Source organism: Lithohypha guttulata, assembly GCF_036872675.1.
Source record: "Lithohypha guttulata strain CCFEE 5908 chromosome Unknown scaffold_4, whole genome shotgun sequence".
Classification (NCBI taxonomy): Eukaryota; Fungi; Ascomycota; class Eurotiomycetes; order Chaetothyriales; family Trichomeriaceae; genus Lithohypha; species Lithohypha guttulata.
In genome coordinates this window covers 2546244-2572612 of record NW_027042753.1, presented here as the reverse complement: position 1 = coordinate 2572612, position 26369 = coordinate 2546244, and the positions used below count along the sequence as shown (strand labels likewise).

Here is a 26369-nt window from a genome sequence, read left to right as displayed (position 1 = left end):
GCGATGAATTCGGCAAAACAGCCAAGGATTGAGATGGTTCGGCGTTGTGCAAGCTGATCAAGCACTCTCCCTCTATACCTGCCACGAAGTTTTCGAGATAGTACGAGAGTCGCTCAACACCTTCACTTCAAACACGACTGCTCGCCCCTTGTTCGGGGGCGACCATTTCGTGAATGGGACAAGACGGGAGTCGATGTAGTGACACTTACATTCGACGTCCACCTACCACACCGTAAGAGTCTTTGATCTGGATCGGCTTGGCGATACACGAGGCGCCTCAATCAACCAAGACCAGATGATTCAGTCGTTTCTGACAGCGGTGGTCTGGAGATAGCCAGCTAATTGAAGCCGTCGTCGCTCTGACCAATACACGCGCCAAGGCAATATCGAGTAGACCTAGATCTACGGGAACATTATCCGAAAGAGCGTGTCATTATTGCCTGATCATGTATTCGACAAAGGCCTAGCCATGACAGTCACATCAGCACAAACTTTGTACCATGGTCAGCACTTGAGATGCGGCTCATGAAAGTGCAACAATAGGCGGCAATGTCGAGATTACATCTGAGATATGGCGCAAGCCGATGAGATCTCGTAGAGCATATCCGTTGCTTCCGTATGCAGGAGTACAGCAGGCTAACATGACCCAGGCTGTGATTCTGTCTTTGTTCGATGCTCGTTATTGGTTCTGGACCAGCGACCTAACAAGGTAGTGAAAACATTGTCGAAAAGCAAAGTTTATCCAAGAATGGGGTTGTGTCTGTGACACGAAGTGAGCACAATGATGCACGAGAAACCAAAGTGAGTGTCCGTCTATAACAGTGTGATTGGAGGCAATGCATTATTGCGTTCTGGTCTTTACATTTTCGAGTGTTCCTGGTCGCATGCTGTGCAAGTTTACTAAGGACTGAATTATGGAACGGAGAGTTGAGCCGATTGTGGCGTCTCCCAAGTGCCTGTCACTCGCACCAATGTTCCCCTCATTAATGCCCCAGATTTTGTCCCATTACTCCGATAGGAGATTTGACTACTCGTATGGGTGAATGATTTGGCGATGTCGCCAATGGCTCAAGTGATAGAAACCGACAGTCTAGTCAGCACATATAACAGACCACTACCGCAGTACCAGTCATCGCTGTATAATGATAAAAAGGCTCGAAGTTACGTGTTCCACAATTGTGCAGGACCAACTCACCTCTCCGGTTACTTGAGTAGATACTGGCCGTCGCTACAATCCGGATCAAGGCAACTAAGGCATTTGCACAAGGAGACCCAACAACCAATACGGAGATAGATAAATATCTTGGTGCGAATCTCCCTGCAAGGAACTTAAAAGAATATGCTCGGCACGAACGACGACGATCAGGACACGTGCCTGAAAGCATGGTGCATGCCACTACTTCTAATTCAGCGTAGCTTGTGTGACAGGTCATTTTTCGAATGTTTGCGGGGACGATGCTGTGGAACTACTGCGAACACAACTTTGTACTAGTCCGAACTGAGGAGCATAATTCGAGTTTGATGCATTCAGAAGTTTTGCCAGCCTAAACATTTCGGTTGGATTAGCAGTTATCATCTAAGACAGCTGGTATAGCACTGGAATCTTGAACGCGGCCGTTGATGGTTGCTGGTGTTAGCGGCCTGACGATCTTACCTCTACAACGCTGTTCAAGGTCGAGCACGTGTAGAGAATGTAGTCATCTTCGATCGACGTATGAAGTTCCCCTTAAGCAAAGCAAAGCGAAGCCAGGGACGGCACATCTTGTGCTAGCAGAAAATAGCGAGAGTCTGAAGGATCCACACCCTACTGCAGTCAACAGTATTCGGACGACATTTCCTGGGTAATCGCTCGTTAGGCAGTCGACAGGCCCTTTGAAGGATTTTGAGGTGGTGGTGGTGGATCAAGCTGCAACTTCCCGATCGTCCTTGATCGGCCCGCCGATCTAAATAATAAGTTTGCGGCATGTGAAAATCCTGTACCTCGAAACTTCGACGTCCATAACCATTTGAGTGAGTGAAGGAGCACATATAGTTCAGATCCGGAAGACAGAAGAGTTGTGCCCTAACATGATCGAGACGCGATAGCGAGGGCCTTGATGACCTCGTATCATGTATGCCAGAGACCTCTTCAGGTTACTAGAAACCGTATACCGTAATCCAGAACAGCCCGCGCTGTCCAAAATCAGGTAAATTGGATGCTGCCATGCTTGCAACGACGTAGTGTGATTGCCAGACTGCAAGATATGCTGTAAATGCAAACAACTGAGTTTAGACACCACCAACGAGAGCCGACTGCTTCATATATGCACATATAGCGTCAATAATACATAGCAGCTGGAGCTTCGACACAACGAGTCCACGATCACACAGTGGTATCAGTGCAACTGGGCCATCTAACGCAATACATCCAGCTATGTTCGTGAGGGAGGGAGGGTGAGGAGGAGGTGCTGATCATGAGGCACCTCTTCACTAGTGCAGCGCGTTCGTGTGAGCATGTATAGGCTGATTCTGGATGTTTGAAATCAGAGACGAAAGTCATGACACCACCAAATATGAGCGGACGGTGGCTTGAGGATCAAGCGAAGTTGACGGCGATGGACATGTTGGAGGTGGAGTGCTTTCATGGTGTGCCAGAAAGCTAAAGGCAGCTAAACGAAGCTAAAAGATAGCATGGAGGAGGCCCTCGCAGATAAGTTGGGTAAAATTCACAGGACCTGGTGGCCAGTAGCGCATGCTGGAAGAGTCGTCATAGGGGAGACCAGCGCCCGCTGGAATGCTGTGAGTGGCTCAATCTGGGTGTGAGAGGCTTTCCGTCACCACTCAACCGCTTGGGTGCTGTTGAGGCCTCCACTAGGCTCAATTTGGCTGCGAGTCGAGTGAGGTGCCCTCATGCTGCTGAGGCCAAAGTTGTGCACAGCACAGCATGCCACTTCCACTTCAAAATCCACCAAACTCCGTCTTCACCAACTTGAACTGGACATCCGCCCGCTTCACAACAGTTTTCCTACGTCCTCTGTTTTTTCACTTCGTCCCATTGCTCTGTGTACCGGTTGTCAATCTGTATTTCGTCGGCTTTTTGCAAATTCTTCGCTTGCTACTTAACAAATCGTTTCAGTACTTGTTCAATCACGAGAAAACCACCTCTCCTTCGATATTACCATCGTTGTCGCAACATTTCCACGATCGAAGCTGTAACAAGGAAACCGCATATCCCTATTTCTGAGAGACCAGCAGAAAGAGCAATTCGAGTCTGTGAACTTCCTATACACCGTACTGGTGCGGTACATGTGCCTCCCTCTTGTGATCATTCGATGGAGAGCATATGAGTACAACTGTTGTGTTTACGAGCAGAAAGAGAGTTTTGCGGCCAAAGCTGAATGAGCGCCATTGAAAGCCCGGTGGAAGGGCACGTTGCTTATGGCAGACTCCAGGCAATTTAGTCTCGGTGAAGAGAATAGCGGTAGCAAGATCCCAAGCAGTGATGCCTCAGCACACGGATTTCAAGAGTCAGCGGCTGCATGCCATGATGAGGCTACAGAAGCGGATGTATTGACGCCTCTGGCCAGTGAACAAGATCCTCCGGTCAGAGGCGAGCACGCTTTCCACCAACATTCCACTCTATCACCTCTTATTGCAGATGCTGCGGAGACCGCCATGGGTTCCTTGACTACAACTTTGTCTACCACGGCACCTCTCAGGACAAACGTGTCGCCAGATCAGGTTACGAGTGGCTACTTTGGATCACAGCCCTTGAGGTCGCCCTCATCACGAAGAAGTTTGAGGACCATTCCTGCATCTCAGCAGTCCTCTTCAGGTTCCTTACACACTCTGGCGGAAAGAGAAGACCAGGAAAGCGAGTCGCAAGCTTCCATACGACGTGCGGCATCTACAAGGACGAGACAACCTGCCTCCAATCGTCGTCACTCTAAATCTGCCTCAATATCTCAACCCGTCAGCAGTCCCAGAAGGCACGTCAATAGCGACCATCCAGGTTTCCCAGAACAGTCACTGGCTTCGCTGTCGCCCACGCCTGTTTCATTTCCAACTCGACCCCATCCACCGCTCCGTACTCGGAGCTCTCATCCTGCTCAGAACCTTCTTTACAACGACATGGCTACAGCCAATGGTCTCTTTAAGGAAAAGTTGCCTTTGCATAATATTGCACGTACTGCTGACAATACGCCAATGTCGAGTCCAGGTCTTTATTCTCCCACTGCCGTCCGGCATACCAATCCATACGTGAGCGAACAGCAAAGACCTACGACCCCGACGTTGCATCACCTGCAGGCGCCTAAAGAGACGAACACGGTAGAAATCGACCACGATCTGTACTCGGGCAACAAGCTCATCAATGAGTATGAAGTCGTGAGAGAGCTTGGACGTGGTGAGCATGGCAAGGTCAAACTTGGTCGTGATCTTCGAACTCAAGAAAGTGTTGCCATCAAGATCGTTCCAAGATACTCCAAGACACGCCGGCTTGGTCGTCTGGGGGAGCCACAAGATCAGACGAAAAGAGAGGTTGCCATCCTCAAGAAAGCTCGACACGTCAATGTTGTCAGTCTTCTCGAGGTTATCGACGATCCGGGCAAGAAGAAGGTATATCTGATTCTCGAGTTTGTTGAAAGGGGAGAGATCAAGTGGAGAAGAGAGGGTGTCAGGGAGATCACAAAAATCAACAAATATCGGTTCTCGAAGGAAGTGGAAGGCAAGAAGCTTACACTCGAGCCTAGCGAGTCTGAGTTGTGGCAGGTCAGACTAGCTGCACAACGTCATGAAGGATTGGAGAAAGCTCGCTCGAATCAGCCTCATGCCTCGAGTGTGGCTCACTATTATGCAGCATATGACATCGATGAAGAAGGCGATACTCTTTGGAGAACTCCTTCCCAAGCACCTTCTGCCACGTACTCGGCCACCAACTCTGACCACCTTACGCCACAACGTCAGCAGTCACTGGACGATCACACACATGCTACGCCCATGTTAGCTGGCAGCATGTATGGTCCATACATGGATGAAGTGCCTTATTATGCAGATCGGAAGAATAGTGTTGCAACCGCTTTGTCTCACATGTCGTCCGAAATTGATCTGGACGAGGACGACGATGAACTGAATTATGTGCCAGCTTTGACCTTTGAGGAAGCTAAGCATGCATTTCGTGACACGCTTCTTGGTTTGGAGTTCTTGCATGCAATTGGCATCATACATAGAGACATTAAACCTGCCAACCTTCTAGTCGCGAACGATGGCACGATCAAGATCTCTGACTTTGGGGTTTCCTACTTTGGCAAACCTTTGACTGAGCAAGAAGTCACCGCCACGCAATACCAAGACAAAGACGCCAAGTCACTTGATAACGAAAGAGAGCTTGCTCGATCAGTGGGCACTCCAGGTTTCTGGGCACCTGAACTGTGCTATGAAGATGCTGGAATTTTTCACGATGGTAAGGCACCGAAGATTACTGGTGCCATAGATCTTTGGGCGCTTGGGGTGACCCTATATGCCATGGTCTATGCTCGTCTTCCTTTCTATGCTACTGGCAACATCGGCCTTCACCAAGCGCAATGCACTCTTGACCCTGTTGTGCCGACTACAAGGCTTGTGCCGGCTGACACCTCGAATGACGACTTGGTTACACATTCAAAAAGGCCGATCAACAGCAATAAACGGCTAGACTATGAATTAAAATTCGAAGATGTGCCAGAGGATTTGCGACACCTGATCAAGAAGCTGCTGACCAAGGACCCGGCACACCGCATCACGATTGCAGAAGCCAAACAGCACTCCTGGGTACTGGAAAATATGCATAATCCAGGCGAGTTCCTGAAGCAACCCGAACTGGCCGAGAATGGTACGAAAATCCTGGATGTTGATGAGAGAGAGATGTCGGGTGCCGTGTCAAAATTGACTATATTTGCAGAAATTGCCAAGGCTGGCAAGGCTGTTTTGAATGTGTTCACCAAAAGCAGGAAACGTGGGCAAAGCATGAGCTCGAATGCTAAGTCAAGCAACTCGAGTGACTCAGTGGACTCACCCTCAAGCTCGACGACAAGCACCGTCGGCAAAATCGAAAGGGGACGGGATTTTCGACGATCTAGTTTACATGGTGACGACTTGGTCAACGCACTGCAGCGTTCCAGAGAACCTTCAGGACATCCATTGGCCCAGAGCCAAACCGCTAGCCCTGACGACCAGGAAATGCCTTCTTACTTTACGAGCGAAACACCTAAGCCTTTACCTTCACCACGTGTCGCGCCCCAAGTCGACCACGAAGGTAGACCAAAGCTTCCTGACCGTGCCATTTCTGCCCTGTCGACTGCAGATTCGATTCGTACGATACGTGCAAGTCAGGTCAATCCATATCCCTCCTTCGACGGAGTGAAAGACTTCGAGTCTCCACAAAGTTTCGAAGCTGCTTCAAGTGTCAGAAGTCGAACAGCAGGTCTCTGGGAAGGAGCGACCAGGAGTCTCACTAGATGGGCCAGTCAGGACAGGCACGGTGCGGGCGTCTCTCGATCACCATCAATAAGTAGAAGTTCCTCAACAAGCGACACACGCTCAGTTCCCAGTCTAGCAGTCAGCAATACACAGGCTTCCGGCTCGATCGAGACACCAGAAATTCTACGCTCTTTGGACAATCACTCTCAGCAGGCGTCCCCTTCCAGTCCCAGTACAAGTACACATCTGGCACCAACCGAATCTCACCATCCGAGGTTGTCTTCAGGCACCGCTTTTTCACAAGCCCAAGAGATCAATCAACGTAGGCATATTCAAGAAGCGAGGCGTGGAGTGGAGGATGCGCTTAGGGTGATGGAAAAGTCGGAAGCATCCTCGGTAGAGTGTCCGCCGTCGCCAGACGACCTGATCTTCAAGGCACAGCAGACACATTCTCTCGAAGAACCTCCCCAGTCTCCTCTTGAGGCCGGGTCTGGCCCGTCAATGAGCACCGCAGTGTCTTCGGTTGAAGATTTCACAAACAGTAGCGTGACGCAAAGTATCTCAAACCCGAGCTTCGTCGCTACTTCTGGTGCCTCCTCTCCACCTGACGATAGCTTCCTCTCGGCGGAGTACAAGGAGCATTACCGAAGAGAATTGCACGGTATGGGGTCGGAACCAGACTTCATGCGAACAAATGACACCGTGATTGAACATCATGAACACAAAACAGCTGCAACTAACCAAAGATTAACTGAACGTCACCCTATGAATGATAACGACGAAGAAGACGAAGACCAATATGAAGAGGAGGAGGATTTCTCTGATGAAGAAGAGATGGTCATGATGGGTGCACCCAAAAAGAGAACAGCATAACTCCCCCGGGCATACACAACCGTCGTGCCGGCCACGACGCTACGAGGACGAGTGAATAACACAGCTTGACCTCGTCTTCCCATTTCTTTTCAAGCGTTGATACCCAATTATAGAACAAGGCAAGGCGCGTGATACAAGGCAGGAGTCGGCATATTACACAAGAGCGTATGGCGCAAGGATGGGAGCGAATCAATTTCAACAAAAAAAAAAGGAGGGAGTCAAATTTTTCAGACAGATAAGGTGGAAATTTTTCTTTTGATGATAATGTTAACGTGCATACGCAGACCGGGATTAAGATGAGATGGACTGGATGAGAATACACTGAGCACCTTTCGTTTTTTTCAGCTCAGGTCAATGCATCAGCATATTAGGGATACGGAAATGGTGGAGGCAAATAGCACTTTCTCTAAGAGGGAAGAAAAGGTGGATAGTTCAAGTCGTACACGACCTCGTGATACAGACAAACTTTACTCAAGTTCAAAGTTTCTCAACTCATGTTGTAGTCTTTTTCTCTTTCTGAGGTAGTTGAGTACCGTTTTGGTGATTCATAAAAGCTGGCAACGAACACGAGTGCTGTTTCCTTAGTCACGGCATCACGTAGCTAGAAAGAGAAGAGATTGGATACGGTGAATTGACAATTTCACATTATATTCAATGCACCCCTGCTATTCTATGCCGTGCCTGTGTAAGGGGTCGCAGATTCTTAAATGCTAAATCTATGTATATCTGTATCGATATGGAGACAGACAATCCTTGTCCTCTCGAACGCCAATTCTATGCAAGTATCAGTGTCTGTCTGACCTCGACCTCTATATACCGGTATCCATAGCATTCGGACCAGTACTCGCAGCGACTTGTGTCGGTTCTCGTTCGGTCATGGCTACATCGCCCAAGGTCTGACCCTCTTCGCCTTTGCTTTCGACCTGGACAGTCTCGACGAATTCCTTCTTTCGTCCACTAAGTCGCTCGTCTTTGAATTTTTGGATCTGTGCTTTGATCTCAGTCGCTGCGGGTTCCTTAGTATGCGTACAGATAGATGTGTTAGTGGTTGATGTATTTTAGACTTACCTGGTATGACGTCCTCAATCTTGAGCGGTTGGCGGTTGAAGGGGTCGTTCGGGTCGCTGAGCAGATGACTTCGGATGGTGCTTCGGTCGAGGATGTTCTTGGATGTGGGTAATATGACGGGATCGTCCATTAGTGTGTACATGAGTGGGTCGAGGAATTCGTCTGGTATTTCGCCCAGATCCGCATCAGCAGCCTCATCTTCTTCTTTCGCTAAAGCGAACTTCTTGACTAGGGTGTCCCAACGCCGGATCTCTTCAGGTGATTTCAGGACTTTCTGTTGCATAATTTGTCGCGCGGCCTGAAAGTTCTGGGGCTTGTAGGAACGACCGTCTCGTGCTACGGCTAGGACAAAGTTCTCCTTGTTCATCAGGTTCATGTAGACGTCGACGATTTCGTTCAAGAGGGCTTTCGGATCAAAATTGTATTCCTTAGGATTTTCAACTTTGAGGCTCGATGCCTTTGGCGGTACCATAGCCTCAAGGTTGTAGTCAAGCATGTCTGCCAGACGTTGGACAATCTCGGGCATAGTGAACGCGTCACCAAGCGCTTCCGTGAAGAGCTTGAGCATATGGACAGTCTCGTTGGTGAGTTGCATGTAGGACTTCGCCTTGCTCTTGGCAGATTCCAGGGCCTCTTCTTTCTCCTTTCTTTCCTCTTCCGAGACTGTGCTGCCGCTCGTTGCAAGCTCCTGTGAAAGATTGTTTATGCTGTGGAAAGCAGTAAACGACTCATCTAGGACGAACGTGACATCATTGAGGAGTAAGTTAACAAACCGAACAAAGAAGTCCAGATTGACTTTTGCTTCCTTCAGCAACTTTTGTCTATAGACCGGGTTGGGCCAAATGCACTTGATGATTTGGAAGATTTCGAATCGGATGTTGAATTTGTCGAAGAACTGCGTGTGACCACCCATGAACTCGGCCTCGATGAAGAACCTCATGACAGCATGCATAAGGTGCTCGGTTGCAAACGGCAATGCATTGTACTGATTCGCCAAGATTCCAGGGCCACCATATCTGTAGGGCGCAGTGCCTCGATACAGTATCGTAATTAGCTCTGCTTTGAGATAGGGATTCTTGATAAATCCTGAGCTTTCGAGGAAAGCTATGCAGAGCATGATCAGCTCATCTGACTGCGTAGATGTAATTATCTGAGGCAAGTTGTACAGAATGAACGCAAAATTGCCAGAGATTACATTCAGAAAGTATTCCGGTAGGCATTTAAGGGCATCCGGCTGAGATGGAAAGGGCAGTGATAGCTGTTTCTCAGGAAAGGTACCACCAGACATTTGACGCAAAAGCCAGACTGTGACGAATCGCATAAACTGCATCGCACGCGCCTGTGATTGCTCGTCCGTGAGAACACCTTGTATGGCAAACTTATAGGAGAGGCCTTTTTCGAGCTGATCTTTGTACTTCTTAAGCGCATTCTCGAACATGGCTAGCTGGGCGGGATTCGTGATGTATTTTTGTCGTTCTTCTTCGAATTGAGCCAGCTGTTTTTCCATGTGCTTTAGCTCACGCTCCATGTCCTTCAAGGTCTTTCGCGTTGCCTCTAGGCCATAATGATGAGCAGCAACCGTTAGGAAGAAGACCTCCGAGATAAAATTGTTCTGCCCTTCAATGGAAGTCGAGTAAAACTTCTGGGACTCTTCGTCGGTAGCATTCAACTTGGTTTCGTCCGTTATGTCGACTCGAGGACTTCTTCTGAAATAGTCGAGCTGTGGCCGGTCGATTTTAGTAAACCTTGCGTCGATGAAAGGTTCCGATAGGCGGTCAAGGACTGTATTGATGTTCAGCATGAAACCATCAGAGGACACAGTCTTCTTGTCCACTCTGATAGCTTGTCGCTTGTGGTTCAAGTTGATGGCCAAAGCGAACCAGTCCAGAAGTCTCTCTCGAGATTGTGGCGAAGCTCTGACCATGGGATCCACGATGTCAAAGAGCTCCGTCTGATGAGCCCGCAGGGACATCTGTAGCGCTTGCTGAGCGTTCCTTATTCGGCCTTGATCCATTGTTTTGGGGCCTGCAAAGTACTGGCTGGTGACTTTGGCCTGCAAAGGGGAGAGCTGAAAGAAGGGACCCAAAGTGGTTCTCGTTTCTAATTCCGCAGCAGGTACGGACTTATCACAGAAGTGCGGAGACTCCGTAAGTGCCAGTATGACAGGTTTGAAAGTCACCAACCGCCTCATTAAGCTCATGTATGGACTGTAATCATCATCCATAGTTAAGGCTGACAGTCGTATACTCAAATCTTCTACCGCAGCAACAAAGACAGGAGGAATAGTGTCATCGTCGGCCCACCTCGCGACCGCCTCTAACATAAAGTCATGGCAGACACCCTGGTCATCATCAGGATGTTGAAGTAAGTGGTCTGCGAATGCCTTGCTGCCATCGTATTCGGCGTTGAATATTTCTGGAGTTGTGATGGACAAGATACACCAGCTGAAGCACAACCTTCGTGCCTCCTGTAGTATAGTCCATTTCTGGTTCTCCGGCGTTCTGTCCTTGATGGACTTGTATAACCTCAAGACCCGTTTCCAGCAAGCGAACAGCCAGTCATGAGGGGTGGACCTTCCTAAATCTGCTCCTGCTTCCATAATAGCTTGTTCTAACAGGTCTGTTCTCAGTCTGAGTTCTTGACCGTCTGCCTGCAACTCCTCCCTTAGGTTTGACAGGACGTGCAAGTCATGGCCGTTCTGGTCTTTCTTCTGTTCTGGATCTAGACTGAGGCGAAAGATGTTTCTCAATATGCGATCTCCCCATTGCTCTATCGACTCAGCCGCCTTATTCATATCTGGTTGACGAGAGGAAGACCTGGAGGAGGGCCGCGAGGAAGACCGTTGTGTGCCGTTCATTTCTCGCTTCTGTGGTGTTATTGCTCGAGATATGTTTATACGTGGGGCTGTATGAGTAGGTATCGAGGATGAGGGAGGTTGTGGCGCTGTATTGCTTGGGTCCGATAGTGCTGGGGCTGTCATGGATGCAGAGGTCTTGCCATCATTGGTGAATTCTGTCGTCGTTTGCTTGCTCTCGGGCGAAGCATCTGTGACTACGGCTTCTGGTGGAGAGTTTTCTGGTTGCTGAGCTTGAGCTTGTTGTAACTTGGCCAATCGTTTGTTTCTGATCTGTACAAGATGAGCATAATTCAGTAACTTGCTTGCTTGCGCACCTTGTCAGCATCTGTCATGGGTTCGGACATCATGTAGAGAAAGTCTGTTGAAAGTGGTGGCAACTGGATCCGTCTGAGGAACGTAAGTAATGTACTGTTGTATAGTGGTACACCGGGCTAGATACTCGATGGGATTAATTACTAAACCGCGGTGACGTTGCTCTACGGGGCTCCTTGGAGCCTGGAGAATGCGGGCGCTAGGCGGTCCAGGCAACAACGTTGAACCGGCCTGAATTTCCTTAGTGCATACGACACTCGTGGCCGTTTGAAATTGCCAACGATTGCGAGACACTCTCACAGCAGCTGGAAGGAGAACACAGCAAGTCTACACAAACATCTACAGAGCAGCGTCGCAGCATACAAGATTGGATTTCGCAAGCAGACGGTCGAAATCTTTGACCAAGTATCATTGTTGAAAATGGCAACGCTTAACGCTCATACAATTCTCAGCCGCCAACACCTTGCCAAACAGCCATCAGGCTGCCGTGGCTAGCAGATCATTATCTTCTCCTCAATCCGTCTAAGCGTTCACAGGCGGGCATGGCCATCGCCCTTGCCGCCCTCAATTGTGCTTCGTCAGTAAAGAAGAAACCAGTCGCGTCAGCGATAGCCTGCCGCTTCCTTTGCGATTCATGCTCACACTGATATTGCAAGGTTGTCACGTATTCGACCTCGGCCGTTTTATCCAAATTTCTAAACTTCTTGTCTGTGTATCCGTCCACATCCTTGGGGTTGACGAAATAGTCGACCTTGTAATTAGGCGTAACTCTGTGCATCGTATATGGTCGTTGAGGTGAATCGAAACGAAAGCTCGGGCCTGCTGTGGTCCCTCCTGTGAATAATGATGACAGGAGAGGTAGTATGAATATTAGCAACAACGGGATAAGCTGTGTAAATGCAGCGAGGCCTTGAGGCGCTTGCTCGGTCTGACCCGAACCCGCCGGTCTCCTTCGTGGCATGCCGCCTCCCATCTGATGTACTCGAAAGCCTGGTCCTCCTCCCATGTTGAACACGAACTGTTGACCCCCAAAGCCAGCGCCTACGAACTGTTAGCTTGAGTCCTTATGGTCGAGGGAAGAGCGATCGTACCGAATGGAAAGGCACCTCCCATGCCGCCGCCACCACCGAAAAACCTGTTGAACAGTTCCTCCGGTGATATTTCGTCCTCATAGAAAAAGTTTTGGCCTCCCATGCCTGCTCCAGGCGATCGTGCAAAGCCACCACCAAAAGGAGAACTTGACTGCGAGTTGCTACTTGGAAACCGGCTATCTGGATCGCCACCAAATCTGTCGTATTTCGCCTTCTTGTCAGTGTCTGACAATATCTGGAAGGCCCTCGACACCACTACCAGATTTTAGTTTAACGATTCTTGGAGTGTCGTATGTGCTCTTACTCTTGAAAGCCTCGTCTGCACCGGCGTAGCCATTCTTGTCCGGGTGCGTCAGGAGGCTTATCTTGCGATATGCTTTTTTTATTTGCCCATCACTGGAAGTCTTTTCGATGGCAAGGATTTCGTAGAAGGCCGTCGGGCTACATTTTCGTATACGAATAACTTCGGCTTTCTGTTCAGGTGTAAAAGACCTCGTCTCACTGCCATCTGTGTGCTGTCTGTGTTTTGTGTCGCCGTTCGGCTGCGCATTCGAGCCAGAGGCTTTCGCGGACATGCCGCAAGATGGAACTTGTACTGCAGTAACAAGGTCGATCGGAAGTTGTCTATATGTCTAGCGCAGCGAGGATTTGCGCACACTCTGGGTGTTTGAGATTGGTTGTTGAATTGTCCCTGTTTCGTTCGACAGCAATATCTATGCACAAAATATTTTGGCTTATATCTGGCGACTGTGGTCGTAGTGTTAGCCGGTGGGGACGCAACAGCCGCAGCAGGTCCTACTTGGTAAGAAGCGTGATGTGGGTGGAAACAAGTGTAGCCAGCGATGACGCGTTTATCGTTTCTCAAACAGGTCTTCGTGTATACACATCCTTCTCTTTGTCTCACGCGACAACAACATTATAGCTACGAACAATGTCTGATTTCCCAAAGGAGACACAGAAGAGCTTTGTGCAGCAGGCCAAAGCATGGGGTGGTAAGCTTTACCTCTGTCAACCGCGTTTCCTGCGTTGACCTGTCTACGTAGAATGGCTGCTAAACCTCTTAACAGAAAGCTCGGTACCTCCATCTCTCCTTGCGACCTTCATCTTCGCTCAACATGCCCGACCCTTTCAGACCCTGCCTATGCTTTTCCCGCCCCTACTCCTCTTTTCAACATACCTGAATTTGCAGGGTTACAAGATCGATTCGGCAGGTACCACAGCTGCTCTGTCAGGCAGCTACATCGTCTTAGCATCCCGACGCCGTATGGGTTTCGTCAACAAATTTGGTGCGAGAGGACTCATCAGAGGTGCCACTATAGGGCTGGCCCTTGCCAATGTTGTCGGTGGAGGGCTTGCCTACACTTTTGGGAGTCGCTCGAAAGAAGACGATAGAGGTGCATCATGATGAAGTGCTAAAGTGAACAGCGTGCCTGTCCTTCAACATGAGACAAGCTGGCGGTCACCATGAAGTGGGTTTTTTTTCAATGCTGCTCAAGACAAGTGCTCGTGCCGGGCATGAACGCCGGAACCGAACGGGGTGTTGACTTTCTGCGGTTGTCGAACAGGCTGAGGAGATCTTGACGCACGGTGCAAAGCCTTTATCCGTCGACTAGCAGGAGCTTTGCGCATGTTCTACGACGGGATCTCAAACGCTTTGACCAGCAGTCTGTTGGTCGGCCTGCATGCAGATGGTGTTTTGGCGGAACAGCAGCGACGTCATGGTGTGTCGCTCTTCGACAACGATCACACAGGCTGCTGACTTCAATAGCTTGAGACATCGCGCGGTCATTCCGACAGAGAACGAACGTCAGCCCAATACCATCAGCTTTGACCACGACCGCAGCTTTGTGTTCTCTGCGTTGCTGAAGATGCACTTCCATCGTGCTGCTCGAAGACAACTCCCCAATAGTTGAGGGGACGCACACCACAATTGTAATGATCTACTGGCAATATCATGTGCAAGATTCATGCCAGCAGTCGTTGCTACTTCCGAATTGACCCGAGCATACCTTCAAAGACCTGACCGTGTAAATAACCATTTGAGTCTGTACGTCTGGCCGTGTCGCTGTCAGCCAAGCGGCTTCCAATATACTATTATTGCATATTACTTGTTCCTGGTATGGTCGTCTAACAACCACATGTTCTGTCCTCCTTCCTCATACTTTCTACTGAAACTGTGTCACAGGATGCACACCTGACAGAATTTGTGGGGTGTGTCTTTCTCTTGTTTGTCCCTTCACACGATCTTCAAGTTTCTGAATCCATAACAACACATTTGGTTGGTGCCAGTACTTGTGGCCACCAGAACCATGACTATCTCGAACCGATGGCCGATCCGTTCACTTTTGCTGCTTAAATATAGCTAGCGACCTTTTTAGAATGGCAAGTTCTCCAAAATTTGAGCTCAAAGTCTGGGCTCTTCCTGTGAAAGGTCGAAGACCGCGGATCTATACTACTGAAACTCGTCAGTGGCTGGAATCTTTTTCCAGACTGTGACCAATAAGATTACAAATCGCTTGTTTACTGCTCAGCAACAAGGAAGCTCTTCCTCTGCAGGACATCGAGTACAATACCGGCTATGCTCGTGGTGTATGTGGCAGACCGTAAGTGGAGCCACAAGGTTCATGTCCGACTAGCCGCAAGCCGTACTTTCACTCTTTGGGGGAATGCATCGATAGGCAAGAACGACGAGCAGCGCAAAAATGCTAATCCTGCAGAGCATCTACTGAAAGTGAACATGAAACTACCACCACTCTTTCAAAGTACAAGCAGGTGAATGTCGCCATATCATAGTCATTGTTACGACATTTGAAGGATCTGATTTAGTACTACTATCAGTGGCCATGGGCCAGACCTCGCCGCCCCGTCATCGCGGTCAGCTAGCGAATGAATCCGATGATTCCCCACGCCCCCGGGTTAGAAAGTATACAACCACAGCTTGTGAAAGCTGTCGGAAACGAAGAGTAAAGGTAAATTTCGTGCGTCTAATCGATAGAGCCTCACTGATAAGAGTAGTGCGACGGACAAAAGCCTAGCTGTAAACAATGCTCAAAAACATTGCGCCAGTGTATCTATTCTCACAACGACAGGAGAACCTTGGAAGTTCGACAGCAAGATACAGAAGCTCTACAGAAAAGACTTCATGGTCTTGAAAGTGTTGTGGCAAGACTGCAACTCGGCACTGATTCCGAGGCAACGGATGCTCTTGCATTGATACGCTCGAAGAAAAGGATCCCGGATGTACTAAACGATCTTGAACAGCTTCACAATCTGCCGTCTTTCGATACAGAAGGGAAGGTCATAAAGCCTCCGCCCCTTGTTTCGTCGGGCACTGGCCAGCATGTTCTTTCCGAACTGGACAACGAAGGCGAATTTCAAGCTCACGACCATGCATTGTCGAGTCAGCGTACGCCCTGGGTGGGAGTGCACGACAACGATGACCGATCCAGTTCCAGCGACCATATAAACCAAAGCAGTCCTTCGCAATATGAAGGATTCGAACACGACGATACTTCGGTAAGGCCAGTACGGCATATTTGGTAGCACGCGTGATCGAAGTGCTAATACCTAGCAACAGGAGCGGTTGTACAGCAAGATGGGGAATCCCTATGTCAAAAGACATGCTGGTAGTGCTAGTTACATTCGGTCATCTGAGTTTCGTCATCCTCTGTTGATGTCGTCCTACAATAAGGTCGATGCAGATGCCAACACTTTCAAACAAGTATGTGCGTACCTTTGGAGATACTATGCACCTGCCTAGTATTTTCGTGTTTTGAACTAACTATCGTTACAGCCATCAACACATGAGGCCACAGGATCGGACCAAATCACAACGATTCCACAACGAGTACCCTCCGATACAGATCGCGAATCAGCTATTGGTCTGGCTTCAGACACAGACGTCCAGCAACGTGAACACGTCCCCGAGTACGACCACCAGTACCTGTGCATAAGATCGTCCAATGTGTTCGAAAGGTTTGGCAACCTTGGTGTTGCTAGCGCAATCTACACGAACAACTATCCAGCTGATATACAGACTCGCCAACTTCTCGTCCTGCAGAAGGAGGAATGGGCCACACCCTGCTTGACCTTCTACGATGACTCTCCCTTGGCTAGACTATATGACAATTTTCGCAAGGTCTCAATGGAACACATTGCTGGTGGCATGTCAGTTGCTAGCATCCTTGGCAGGGAGGACGAAATCAATGTGGAACTGCTCTTTCGTGATCGTAGTTCAGAAGACGACCTCGATGTCAGCAACTTTGCATGCGACGTCTGGCGGAACATTCTGGGTCAACAAGATGTGTATGTTGTGCTGGCCATGACTGCCATGACGGCGCGTCTTGCAAGGGTAAGGGTCTCAAGCCATGAGTTCGGACCTAGCTGACCATGATTTTAAACAGTGGATGCTGATACCTAGCATACAAACATGGCATCAGATACCTGCCATCGCACGACCTTTTCCGAGCCAGAAGCTGATTCCCCATAACCCTAGCATCGACTTTTGTGCACAGTAAGTTAATTCGCTCTTATCCGCTCAAGTACGACGAGACTGACATGGTCGTTAGCCCAATAGCTCGGCAATCCTTGATGAACCATTACTCCGACTGGATATCTGCAGGAGAGCAAGGAAATATATGTGTCAGTTGGCCACATACCTTTGACCGAGCTATCTTCAAACATCCCGGAACTGGCCAACGCCATATATCGAAGGAATTCGAGCGCCACATCTCTGATCACAGAGTGTGGAATTGGACCAACGATGTCCTGAAGACCATGCCTTGTATGGAAGACCTTGGAGCAGTGATACGGTAACCACTGCTTGCGACATAAAGACGATTTATTCTCGATGCTCACGCATCAGAGCTGGCGTGTCTTGGATGCAGCATCTTCTCGAAACCGTGGTTCGAGACAAAGGATATTCGTGGGTTTACCATATCAGCTGAGTATGATATGTTGGACAAGTCTGAGATCATTCGTGTGCCTCTAATCATGTTCGAACCATGTATTGTCCGCCTCTATAGCTGTTTGTTTATCTGGGCTGGTGATTTGGGCTGGTGACTTGGGCCGGGCAAAGCTGTCCCAGTTGGATATTGACTGACAACCAGGTGACAATACAATATGGTATCAATCCAGCCATGTTCTTGTGCTTACAAGGGTTCTGGAACAGCGAGGCTACAACTTTGCGCACTCCACAGGAAGATCAAATGACATCCAAGGACATTGCAGCATCAAGATCTGAGGACTCTCAGGACTCGCACGATTTCAAGGCCGGCTTAAAGGAAAGCTTTGTTGCACTGAGTAAGCTGCACCGAACACTGATTTGCAAGCGTGTTTCGCAAACTCACGTTAGCAAAGTGCCGAGTCTCTGTCTTGCGCGACTTCGATCCGCTCGAACTCTTATTCGAATCAAAACATTCCAGAGCTATTATAGGGGAGATACTGTTATCAACCCTTCTACTGGATGCAATACCCACAAGTCGTCTTTATGACTTCGCACCACCAGAGAGTGGTACGACCAGGGAAACCATCGTTGTTGCTGTTGAGCCAGAGCACTACATGAGGTCTCGGACTCCTGCAGGCTGTTCGTACAGTGCTGCATGCGGCAACGCTATGCATAGCCTGTAGAGTTGCACACGATGTGACACAAATCTCTGGGACGACGAAAATACAATCTTATACTGCGAAATGCTGCAGTCTTGTGCTCTTGCAGAATAAGATTAACCTTGCATGGAGATATCAAACCCAGCTCGTCTTTCTTGGTAGCAGTTTCGTATAGATGGTAGCTTGCCGTCGTTGGGAGGTGTGATGGGGCATTGAAACATGCTCTCCAATCAGCTTCCTCGCGCACTTGTCACTAATCGAGTATCGAGTGTCGCGGGCCTCCCGCGGCTAAATACACCAAGTGAATAAAGAAGCTGGCGACTCCTGCGTGGTCTTCTACCCCTGGTCGTTTCACGATTAACTGGCCACTTGACCAATGATCAGCCTTGACAGCATGCTCCTTGCCATTTTGTCTGAATCGTGGTCAGTCATGATATCCATGCTTGCGACAAACCACACGATCCCGCAATTTTAGAATTGTCCTAGGGACAAGAGATGCACACACGCCGACTTCATAATATGGAAAGGTTGGGTGATCAATCTTTCCTCTCTCTCATTCCTCTCTTGTAGTCATTCCTTCACATCCTGGTGCTACGATCTGGTAGATCCTTCCATTCCTTTTTGCAAGTCACTCATTCAGAAACGCTCTTTTGAGAAGAAGCGAATTGATTTCGCTGTGACGATCTTTCCGGTCCGGTACCAATCACGAAACCAAGCATAGAAGCACAACAAAACATCTTCCTCTACCAGAGATGCAGTTCAGAACCCTTGCAGTCGTGTTGGCCTCGTTGGCCTTGAGCGAGGCTCAGCCTTTTGGTGGTCCATACAATGTACAACAAAAGAGGAGTACTTGGGGCGAGTGGAATGGGACGTCAAGCACAGAAGCAGTAAGCACGTCCGATGCAACCACTACTTCAGCAGTCTCTTCATCGACGCCGCTGGATCTGAGCAGAGCCTCTGACACCACCACTGTAGCCACGACTACAAGTTCATCGTGCCAAGAGGGCCTGACGACCAATGGGGCAGGAACCTGCGTGGCTACGTCTGTGACTACAACCACCACTTCCACAACCTCAGCTTGCGCAGAGACAGAATCCAAGGATGACAGCGGTGTTTGTGTTCCCGGCACACCGTTGGGAGGCATCACAAGCACTGCATCTGTTGCCAGTACCACAGGTACCACGGTCAGTAGCTCAACTTCTAGCTCGGATATGTCCAACTCAACTACTGTTGATGCCACCAGCAGCACGTCAAACGCATCGACCACAGCTAGTGTTACTACCACTTCGTCCGAAACTACAGCTGGGGTGACTACAACTTCCCCAACAGCCAACACAACCTGGTCGGCCTGGAACTCGACAACATCCACTACTACTGCAAACTCAACACCAGTATCTGGTGAAACTACTGCTCTTCCCAACAGCACCTGGTCGGAATGGATACAGACCAGCGGCAGTGTTGTAATTCCAACAGGCGGACTCAATGTCAACATCACATCTGCACCTGAAACCGAGACCAAGACAGCTGTAAGCACGAGTATATACGACAGCACCTTCACAATTACTAGTGCAGTTGGCGAATCAACCACTGTCATCACCAGTACTGTGCAACTGACTAAAACTATCACATATACCATTACCTTAACCGCATCTGCCACACCTACCGGCTCGAGAGGCTCTGGAGTAACACCGATTCCTTCTGGTGATGCACAAGAACCAACGTCGACCATTACTATGACGTCCACAACAACCTTGACCATTACATTGTATCCAGAGAAGTCTGGGACTTCAGTGGCTGGCAGTGGCAATGTTGTTGTCGCAACAGGAAGTTCCAACGTTGGCACTGGCTCAGGAATTGGATCAGGCTCCGGAGCTGATAGCGAATCTGACGCTGACAAGACACCAATGCCCACCACAACCATTACTGTTGTGCCTACAGGTGCAGCCAATGCTGGGAATGGCGCTGGAAGTGGTGCAGGTATCGGTCGAGGCAGTGGTAATGGCAATGGTGGCAGTAGCAGCGACTCAGGAGTCTGCTCTGTGATTGTCTCTACAACAACCGTAGTTATCGATCACACGGTCACCGTCGCGCCGACTGCGTCTCCATCGCTCGCGCCTTCTTTCCCTGCAGGTAATGGTACAGAATATTCCAAGTTTGCATCAAGCGGTTTCTTGACCTACGCTAAGCCTACGGGCAAAGACCTGGCAGCGTCGACTGGTTCGGCATGAAGATCGTGAGCAGAACATAAAGTGTCTGCATGACTGGTGCGCAAGCAGCATTTCAATTTCACTTCTTTGGATCTACCACCTTTTGGATGATGTACATGTCTACATAGCTTAGGTCTTAGGACATCTTTTGACGAATGTATGAACAATTTGTATATTCGTCTCAGCAACGGATTTTCTTCAATTTGTTACCGATATACTACAAGTACCAGCTCAGTCCTGATGAACACAAGAATTGCGCCCCACGTATAGAACTACGAAGCCGAATGAAGCCGATATTGGTCGACTTACGTCATCCTCACCGGCAACCAATGATCGTGCTTCGTCTCGCGCAACCTCCGTCAAAATGACCACGGTACTCGTAAGATCGTATGCACATACAGTACTGTACAGTACTCGTGTCCTCATCCACAGCTCCTAATGCTATTATCTGAAACTGCTGATAGGACTGATTAAGGATGGCACTTGGTGAGGGCACCGAGGGGTTGTCCTTGTACTCGTGCAGTCTTCGCTACCGAGAACAAAAAGATCTTGTCGATCGTCATCGAAGCTTGTTCTTCACCGTCCACTCGGCACCAGACTTGTATTTCTCGTCAAACCCTGGTAAGGAGCTGGCCTAGACGTCTCCAATGTGGCTCGTGAACGGTCAGCTACCAGTCATTTGTGCTCTCTGCCCCACCAAGTCCTGCACCAATGCGTAGTCATGGTTGCAGCAAAAAGAGCCATGACGCAGTTCGAGACGTCAGGGCGCGTAAGTGGAAAAGGTGGGAGGTAGAGGGGTGAACGAGCGGATGATGTAGCTTTATAGAGCTGAAGTGTTCACACATCGAGCAGTTCCGAAATATAACGAAACGCAAACACAGCAACAATGGACGCAGCAAGAGCAGCAGTTAGCAAGATCACGAGCCACGGTGGTGAGAGGACCGACGTTGACGAGGTCGTCCGACCTGTCGTCACCGAGGAAGTTGTCAAGCCTCATCGTCATGAAGAGACAACCGAAGCGGTCGACAAGGAGATCCATCAACACCACTACCACACCACAGTCCACCCTCTGTAAGTTGACTCATATGGGTTCTAGTGAACCGTTCGACACTATTTCAGAATCAGGCTAATGCTCTCACAGTGCCGACAAACAAGTCCTCCCTGAACAACACGTTCACAATGTAGCTCCTCAAATCGAACGATCGTTTGAGCATGGAAACCTCGAGCAAGATCGTGCCCGGGCCGCTGCCGAAATGGGTCAGTTCCAGAACACCTCAACCACCCTCGGCACTACACAGTCCACCCAAGCAGCACCTGCAGTTGTCGGCCAGCATGTTCACCATCACGTTCACGAGGTAGTACAGCCAGTTATCCACCAGGAAACAATTCAAAACGAAGTTGTTCACACCACTATACCCATTCATGAGACACATGTCGCACCTTCCGAGCACCATGGCATTTCCATGCTGCCACTGAAATCAATGGACGAATTTTCCAGGACAGGAACCGACCTCAAGAGTGGTCAACACGCCCATGAGGAATATGAAGGACATCCCAAGCCTTACAATGAGTCGTTGCAGCTGGAACGTGCTCCCGTCGATGTCCACCCGGAACAACACGAGGGCAGACATGACCCTGACAAGACCGGTCATCGTGAATGGCTTCGAAGTCATGATGATGGTTCTGGATTCGCTGGCGAATCTTACGGCAACTTTGCTGGCACAGCACCGGGCGCATTCGATCACTCAAGCACTACGAGCACTACAGGTGGTACTGGCTCTGGTATTGGCAGTGGCATTGGCAGTGGCACTCATATGTCTAGTAGCACAAGTGGTGCCAATCCTCTTCATCAGGGAGCCGATGTACGACATGGGTCTGGTGCTTTGGTCGGCGGAACCACTACGGGTGCGGCTTCTGGCCTAGGCAACGAGCTGTCTCAGAACACAAGCTCAAACCCAACTGGCATAACCGGTTCTTCGCTGCCTGGCACGACCGGTACGACAGGTACAACTGGTGGTATGATGGACAGAAGCCACCCGCTGTCTGGAGATACTGTTACAAGTGGTACATCCACTATTTCTTCACACAACACTTCGCGCGGTACGGAAGGTCTCGCAGCAGGCACTGCTGCTGGTCTAGGATCATCCTCACGCGACTCACCAGCTGTTCAACAAGGCTCCGAGAGACAAGGCACACGAGAGCCTTCTAACCTCGAGGGCGGAAGAGCTGGCGCCGAGTCATCGCAACGCGACTTCAGTGATAGCGACAAAGTCCAACACGCATCCAGAATTGGCAAGGATCCCTCACTCACAGAGACCAACGAAGGCAGAGGCAGCAAACTAACAGGCACTGGTGTCGACGGCAGCCACTCCGCTGTCTTTGGACTAACTCCAGGTAAGTGATACTACAACATGAACTACAATTTCATGAACTAACTATCGCAGATGGTCACGTTAACAAGGATACTTCAAGCCAAACAACTAAGTTGAGCGAGCACAACCCATCATCAGCTGATACCGGCGTTGGACCTAGTCCCAGCGACAAGAACAGAGGCGTGGAAGGCGTTGCTGGACAGATGAACGACATGCGCGTTGCTGAACCAGAGCATTCTGGCAAGGCCGAATACCAGCCAGGATCTGACAACAAGCCAGGTATGGGTGCATAGGCTACGAGATGGTTCATACAGGTACCTGGAATGGTTGCTCCTCTTAGTGGTAATATCAGGCTGCGACTACGTATAAACACTTACATCTCAAACGTACAGAGAAATACTACCATACGTCTTTGCGGTCATCTGTATAAACCTACCAAAACGTAGTTGTTGATTATTACGGGGTTCAAAACATCTATTTGCACATAGCACGTTGAGGGAATCGATCAGTGAACTCATTGTTCGCAGCTATGTAACCACGCCGCGCCAGCTCACTGCTGAGTAATCACGAGATACGATGATTTACTTTCTACGGTCCAACTGAATTGGTTAGAAGGGTTCGTACATACTTTTAGAGCGAACACAGTATCATCGCGACAACCGATGATTTGCTAGATGGCTTCTGTCTAACCACATCTGGAGTGAGGAGTGTACTGTACGAGCGACAAACTGTGTGCCAGTGAGCCATTTTCAATCACGAGCAGTTATACTGTACGGCGCTTCGGGATCTACTACAACTAGTGTGGTATGGTCAGCGTGCATGGACGTAAGCAGACATGGAGATATCCGTGGAAGATGCGCCGAAAGGAGTAGTGGTAGCAATGCTCTGGTCCAGCCCTCGAGAGACAAGTTGAAGGAGAGAAGACCTTCTCTGGCAGGCAGCTTCGTGGCCTGTAGAGGGGAAAAGAGCCTAGATTCCTAGCTTAAAAAGGAACTTTGAGTTTCTATTTGAAATGTAGCGTGCTGAATTGCAGGCACTGTTTGGTGTCGGCATTGCAGAGTTCGAGAGGAGAAAATGCTTGATTGATGGATGCATGAGGCCAGCCGTCGGTTAGATATTCTGGCATTTGCTTTGCGACCGTCGGCGCAGGTAAAACATCTGCAGGAGAGGAATTGTCGCTGATCGCGGCGGGCACCCTCTTATTTCGTTCTTGGCACGACTATCGGAATACCCTGGCCCTTCCAGACTTCAATGGAACCGGAAATACTCCGTAGCACAACATGCATGTATGTGTGCTCCTTTGGCTTGGACTTTGATGCAGACAAGCCATGAGCCATCTCTCAGCGGTATTTGCTTGAGAACATGCCAAGACACAAACCGACCACTCCCGTTCGAATCGGCGTCTGACTCTCTGCATGCGCAATTGACCAATCTCAACCCAGGTAGAGGTGGGCTCTTTTGATGACGTTGCCCATAATTACAAACTATCTCCTCACCCCTGGTCACGTTCCGCTGGGAAGAAGAATTAACTCTAAATGCGACTCAAAGGCTTGTCCTTCTTCGCTGCCGTCACGCCGGTGTCGTGAAAATGGGTTCATGTTTGATATCATTTTTCTTAGACTGGCCTGCTTGGCTGGGTTCTAGGTACTATATTATGTCCGTGGTACAAACCCTTCTCGTCTTTTTGCTTGGCCTTTTGGTTTTTTCTTGTCTTGGGTGAAGTGAAAAGTCAAATTCGGTTCGACGGATTGTTTGTTTCTGCAATTCTGGATTATACATTGTGATTGCTACTCATTTTCGATCGTGATAAAAGAGATATCTTCGAATCTTTGTCGAGATTCTAGCCAGTTTCTGTACGGCAGGACACTGTGATTGAGAGCAGGAGAAATAGCAGCTGTCTGCGTGATTGATATTCAGCGGCGACTACGACGGTTTCAATTGTGACGACGAGCAACAACGGCTATTGAGTAGTCGCATTTCGCCTTTTTGATCGACTCAGAATGTGTCTATACCATACATACCACTGGTCATGCTGTCCAGGAACAGCTGCACCCGCACCTTATTACATGAATTCCAAGTGCGATATCGCTTCATTATCACGAAGAACAAAGGTTCGCAAACACCGAAAGTGCAAGATCGAGCATAGGATTCTAGATGGAGCAGATCATGACCAACCTTGTCCGAAATGCGGGTAAGTGAGCTGCGTGAATATTGAGGGATCATGTACTAAAACAATGCAGTCAGGTAGCTTGGGATGCAGTCGAAGAAGTGCCTGCGCTACCCTTTCAGCACACGACCGACCAGACGAACGAGCAGCTGCCTTGGTTAGTGGGCAAATTGGCTCAGCAAGAGGAGGTTTAGGTCGTGCCTGGTGCAGCGCAGTCACAGTAATGATGAGATGACATACTCTTGCATGGAAAGAAGGGTGTACAATTTGCAGCGTTTGAGCATGGCGTTCAGGATGAAATTGTATTATGGTGAATTTATAATATGGCGGCTGCCATGGGCGGATTCAAGTCTTGCTCGGACAAGATGTTTTGCTGCCTGAGTAGTGGTTCTTGCGAGGCAACAGTTGACTCTTCAAGCAATTTCTTAATACCAGCATTCAAGCTTTCGACTTCTCCTTTCCAGGCGTGACCACTCCCTGCCCATCTGATCTTGCAATCTTGGTCTAGTAGGTAAACGTAACCGACTCGAGTGTTCAGGAAACCCATGGCATCCCGCACATCGTCGCTGAGACCAAGCCGAATGTCTCGCGGAAGTTTGACCATGAAATATCGATCCCATCTGTCCTCTGGGATAGTACTTCGTAAGCGATACGAGAACAATTTGACCAGAAAAGCGCCGGCAATGTCCGACTGTACGTTGATATGTACTCGTTGCAACTGCGGAGCATCCTTCTCAAGCAAGACCTGTAATTCAGGATTTGCTTTGGGACTTAAAAAAGTGTCAACCATCTCTTCCGCCCAGTTGTTGCCCTGAATTCCGATGACTGAGATCTTGCCTCTAAGCGCTGGAGTTGTATCCTTTCCGCCGTCGGGACCTTGACCGTCCTTTGATAGAGTCTGACCCCACATGTTTGGGAAATAAAGTGCTTTTTCTTTTTTGAAAAGCCGCTCGTTTGACACGAAACTCTTTCCTTTGTATTCCTTGTCCATACGTTTCCATTCCTGAAAGTAAGGACGCAGGAAAGTTCGAAGGTAGATCTTTCGTCTCTCCAGTGCTCGTTCATAATCAGCGAAGTCTTGCCTCTTCTGAGCAAACGAGCGCTTGTCAATGGGGCTGTTTTGACCTGGCTGAGGAGGAGAATGTAGACCTAGTGGTCTCGATAGAGGTGAAGGTACGAAATTCTCTCCTGCTACACCTTTCGGTATAGGGATTTTTGAGATCGCAGACACATTAAGAGGATTCCTGTCGATTCCTACAGCAAGGGGAATTTTAGCTGGACTTCTCGACCGTAGCAATGGGTCTGGTTCTCGCGGTGTCGAGGATTGACTCTTTCGTGGTCGAGCGAGCGCATAGTGTCGGTGTTGCGTTATTGAAGCATGCA

The 26369-nt window shown here is 49.2% G+C and overlaps 8 protein-coding genes across 8 annotated transcripts; 5 read left to right on the top strand and 3 right to left on the bottom strand.

The window, feature by feature from the left end:
* Positions 1 to 3417: 3417 nt before the first annotated feature.
* Positions 3418 to 7308, top strand: LTR64_006091 (uncharacterized protein; the record flags this gene model as incomplete). The annotated part of the gene is made up of 1 exon (XM_064900426.1): positions 3418 to 7308. One exon carries the CDS (start codon positions 3418 to 3420, stop codon positions 7306 to 7308), a length of 3891 nt encoding a protein of 1296 aa, XP_064753738.1.
* Positions 7309 to 8117: 809 nt separating this feature from the next.
* UFD2 (Ubiquitin conjugation factor E4) lies at positions 8118 to 11577 on the bottom strand (the record flags this gene model as incomplete). Its single annotated transcript, XM_064900425.1, has 3 exons — positions 8118 to 8314; positions 8377 to 11503; positions 11548 to 11577. The coding sequence occupies 3 exons, from the start codon at positions 11575 to 11577 to the stop codon at positions 8118 to 8120; spliced, it is 3354 nt and encodes a 1117-aa protein (XP_064753737.1).
* Positions 11578 to 12047: 470 nt separating this feature from the next.
* On the bottom strand, positions 12048 to 13211 carry HLJ1_1 (Chaperone protein dnaJ; the record flags this gene model as incomplete). The annotated part of the gene is made up of 3 exons (XM_064900424.1): positions 12048 to 12586; positions 12637 to 12891; positions 12941 to 13211. 3 exons carry the CDS (start codon positions 13209 to 13211, stop codon positions 12048 to 12050), a joined length of 1065 nt encoding a protein of 354 aa, XP_064753736.1.
* Positions 13212 to 13567: 356 nt separating this feature from the next.
* On the top strand, positions 13568 to 14041 carry LTR64_006088 (uncharacterized protein; the record flags this gene model as incomplete). Its single annotated transcript, XM_064900423.1, has 2 exons — positions 13568 to 13628; positions 13704 to 14041. The coding sequence occupies 2 exons, from the start codon at positions 13568 to 13570 to the stop codon at positions 14039 to 14041; spliced, it is 399 nt and encodes a 132-aa protein (XP_064753735.1).
* A 2190-nt stretch (positions 14042 to 16231) lies between these two features.
* On the top strand, positions 16232 to 17451 carry LTR64_006087 (uncharacterized protein; the record flags this gene model as incomplete). Its single annotated transcript, XM_064900422.1, has 4 exons — positions 16232 to 16357; positions 16430 to 16987; positions 17040 to 17149; positions 17205 to 17451. The coding sequence occupies 4 exons, from the start codon at positions 16232 to 16234 to the stop codon at positions 17449 to 17451; spliced, it is 1041 nt and encodes a 346-aa protein (XP_064753734.1).
* Positions 17452 to 18992: 1541 nt separating this feature from the next.
* Positions 18993 to 20468, top strand: LTR64_006086 (uncharacterized protein; the record flags this gene model as incomplete). The annotated part of the gene is made up of 1 exon (XM_064900421.1): positions 18993 to 20468. The coding sequence occupies one exon, from the start codon at positions 18993 to 18995 to the stop codon at positions 20466 to 20468; it is 1476 nt and encodes a 491-aa protein (XP_064753733.1).
* Positions 20469 to 21333: 865 nt separating this feature from the next.
* LTR64_006085 (uncharacterized protein) lies at positions 21334 to 23112 on the top strand (the record flags this gene model as incomplete). The annotated part of the gene is made up of 3 exons (XM_064900420.1): positions 21334 to 21518; positions 21589 to 22841; positions 22892 to 23112. The coding sequence occupies 3 exons, from the start codon at positions 21334 to 21336 to the stop codon at positions 23110 to 23112; spliced, it is 1659 nt and encodes a 552-aa protein (XP_064753732.1).
* Positions 23113 to 25302: 2190 nt separating this feature from the next.
* Positions 25303 to 26339, bottom strand: ATP10 (Mitochondrial ATPase complex subunit atp10; the record flags this gene model as incomplete). Its single annotated transcript, XM_064900419.1, is given in 2 exon segments — positions 25303 to 26230; positions 26245 to 26339. 2 exon segments carry the CDS (start codon positions 26337 to 26339, stop codon positions 25303 to 25305), a joined length of 1023 nt encoding a protein of 340 aa, XP_064753731.1.
* Between the last annotated feature and the right edge of the window lie 30 nt (positions 26340 to 26369).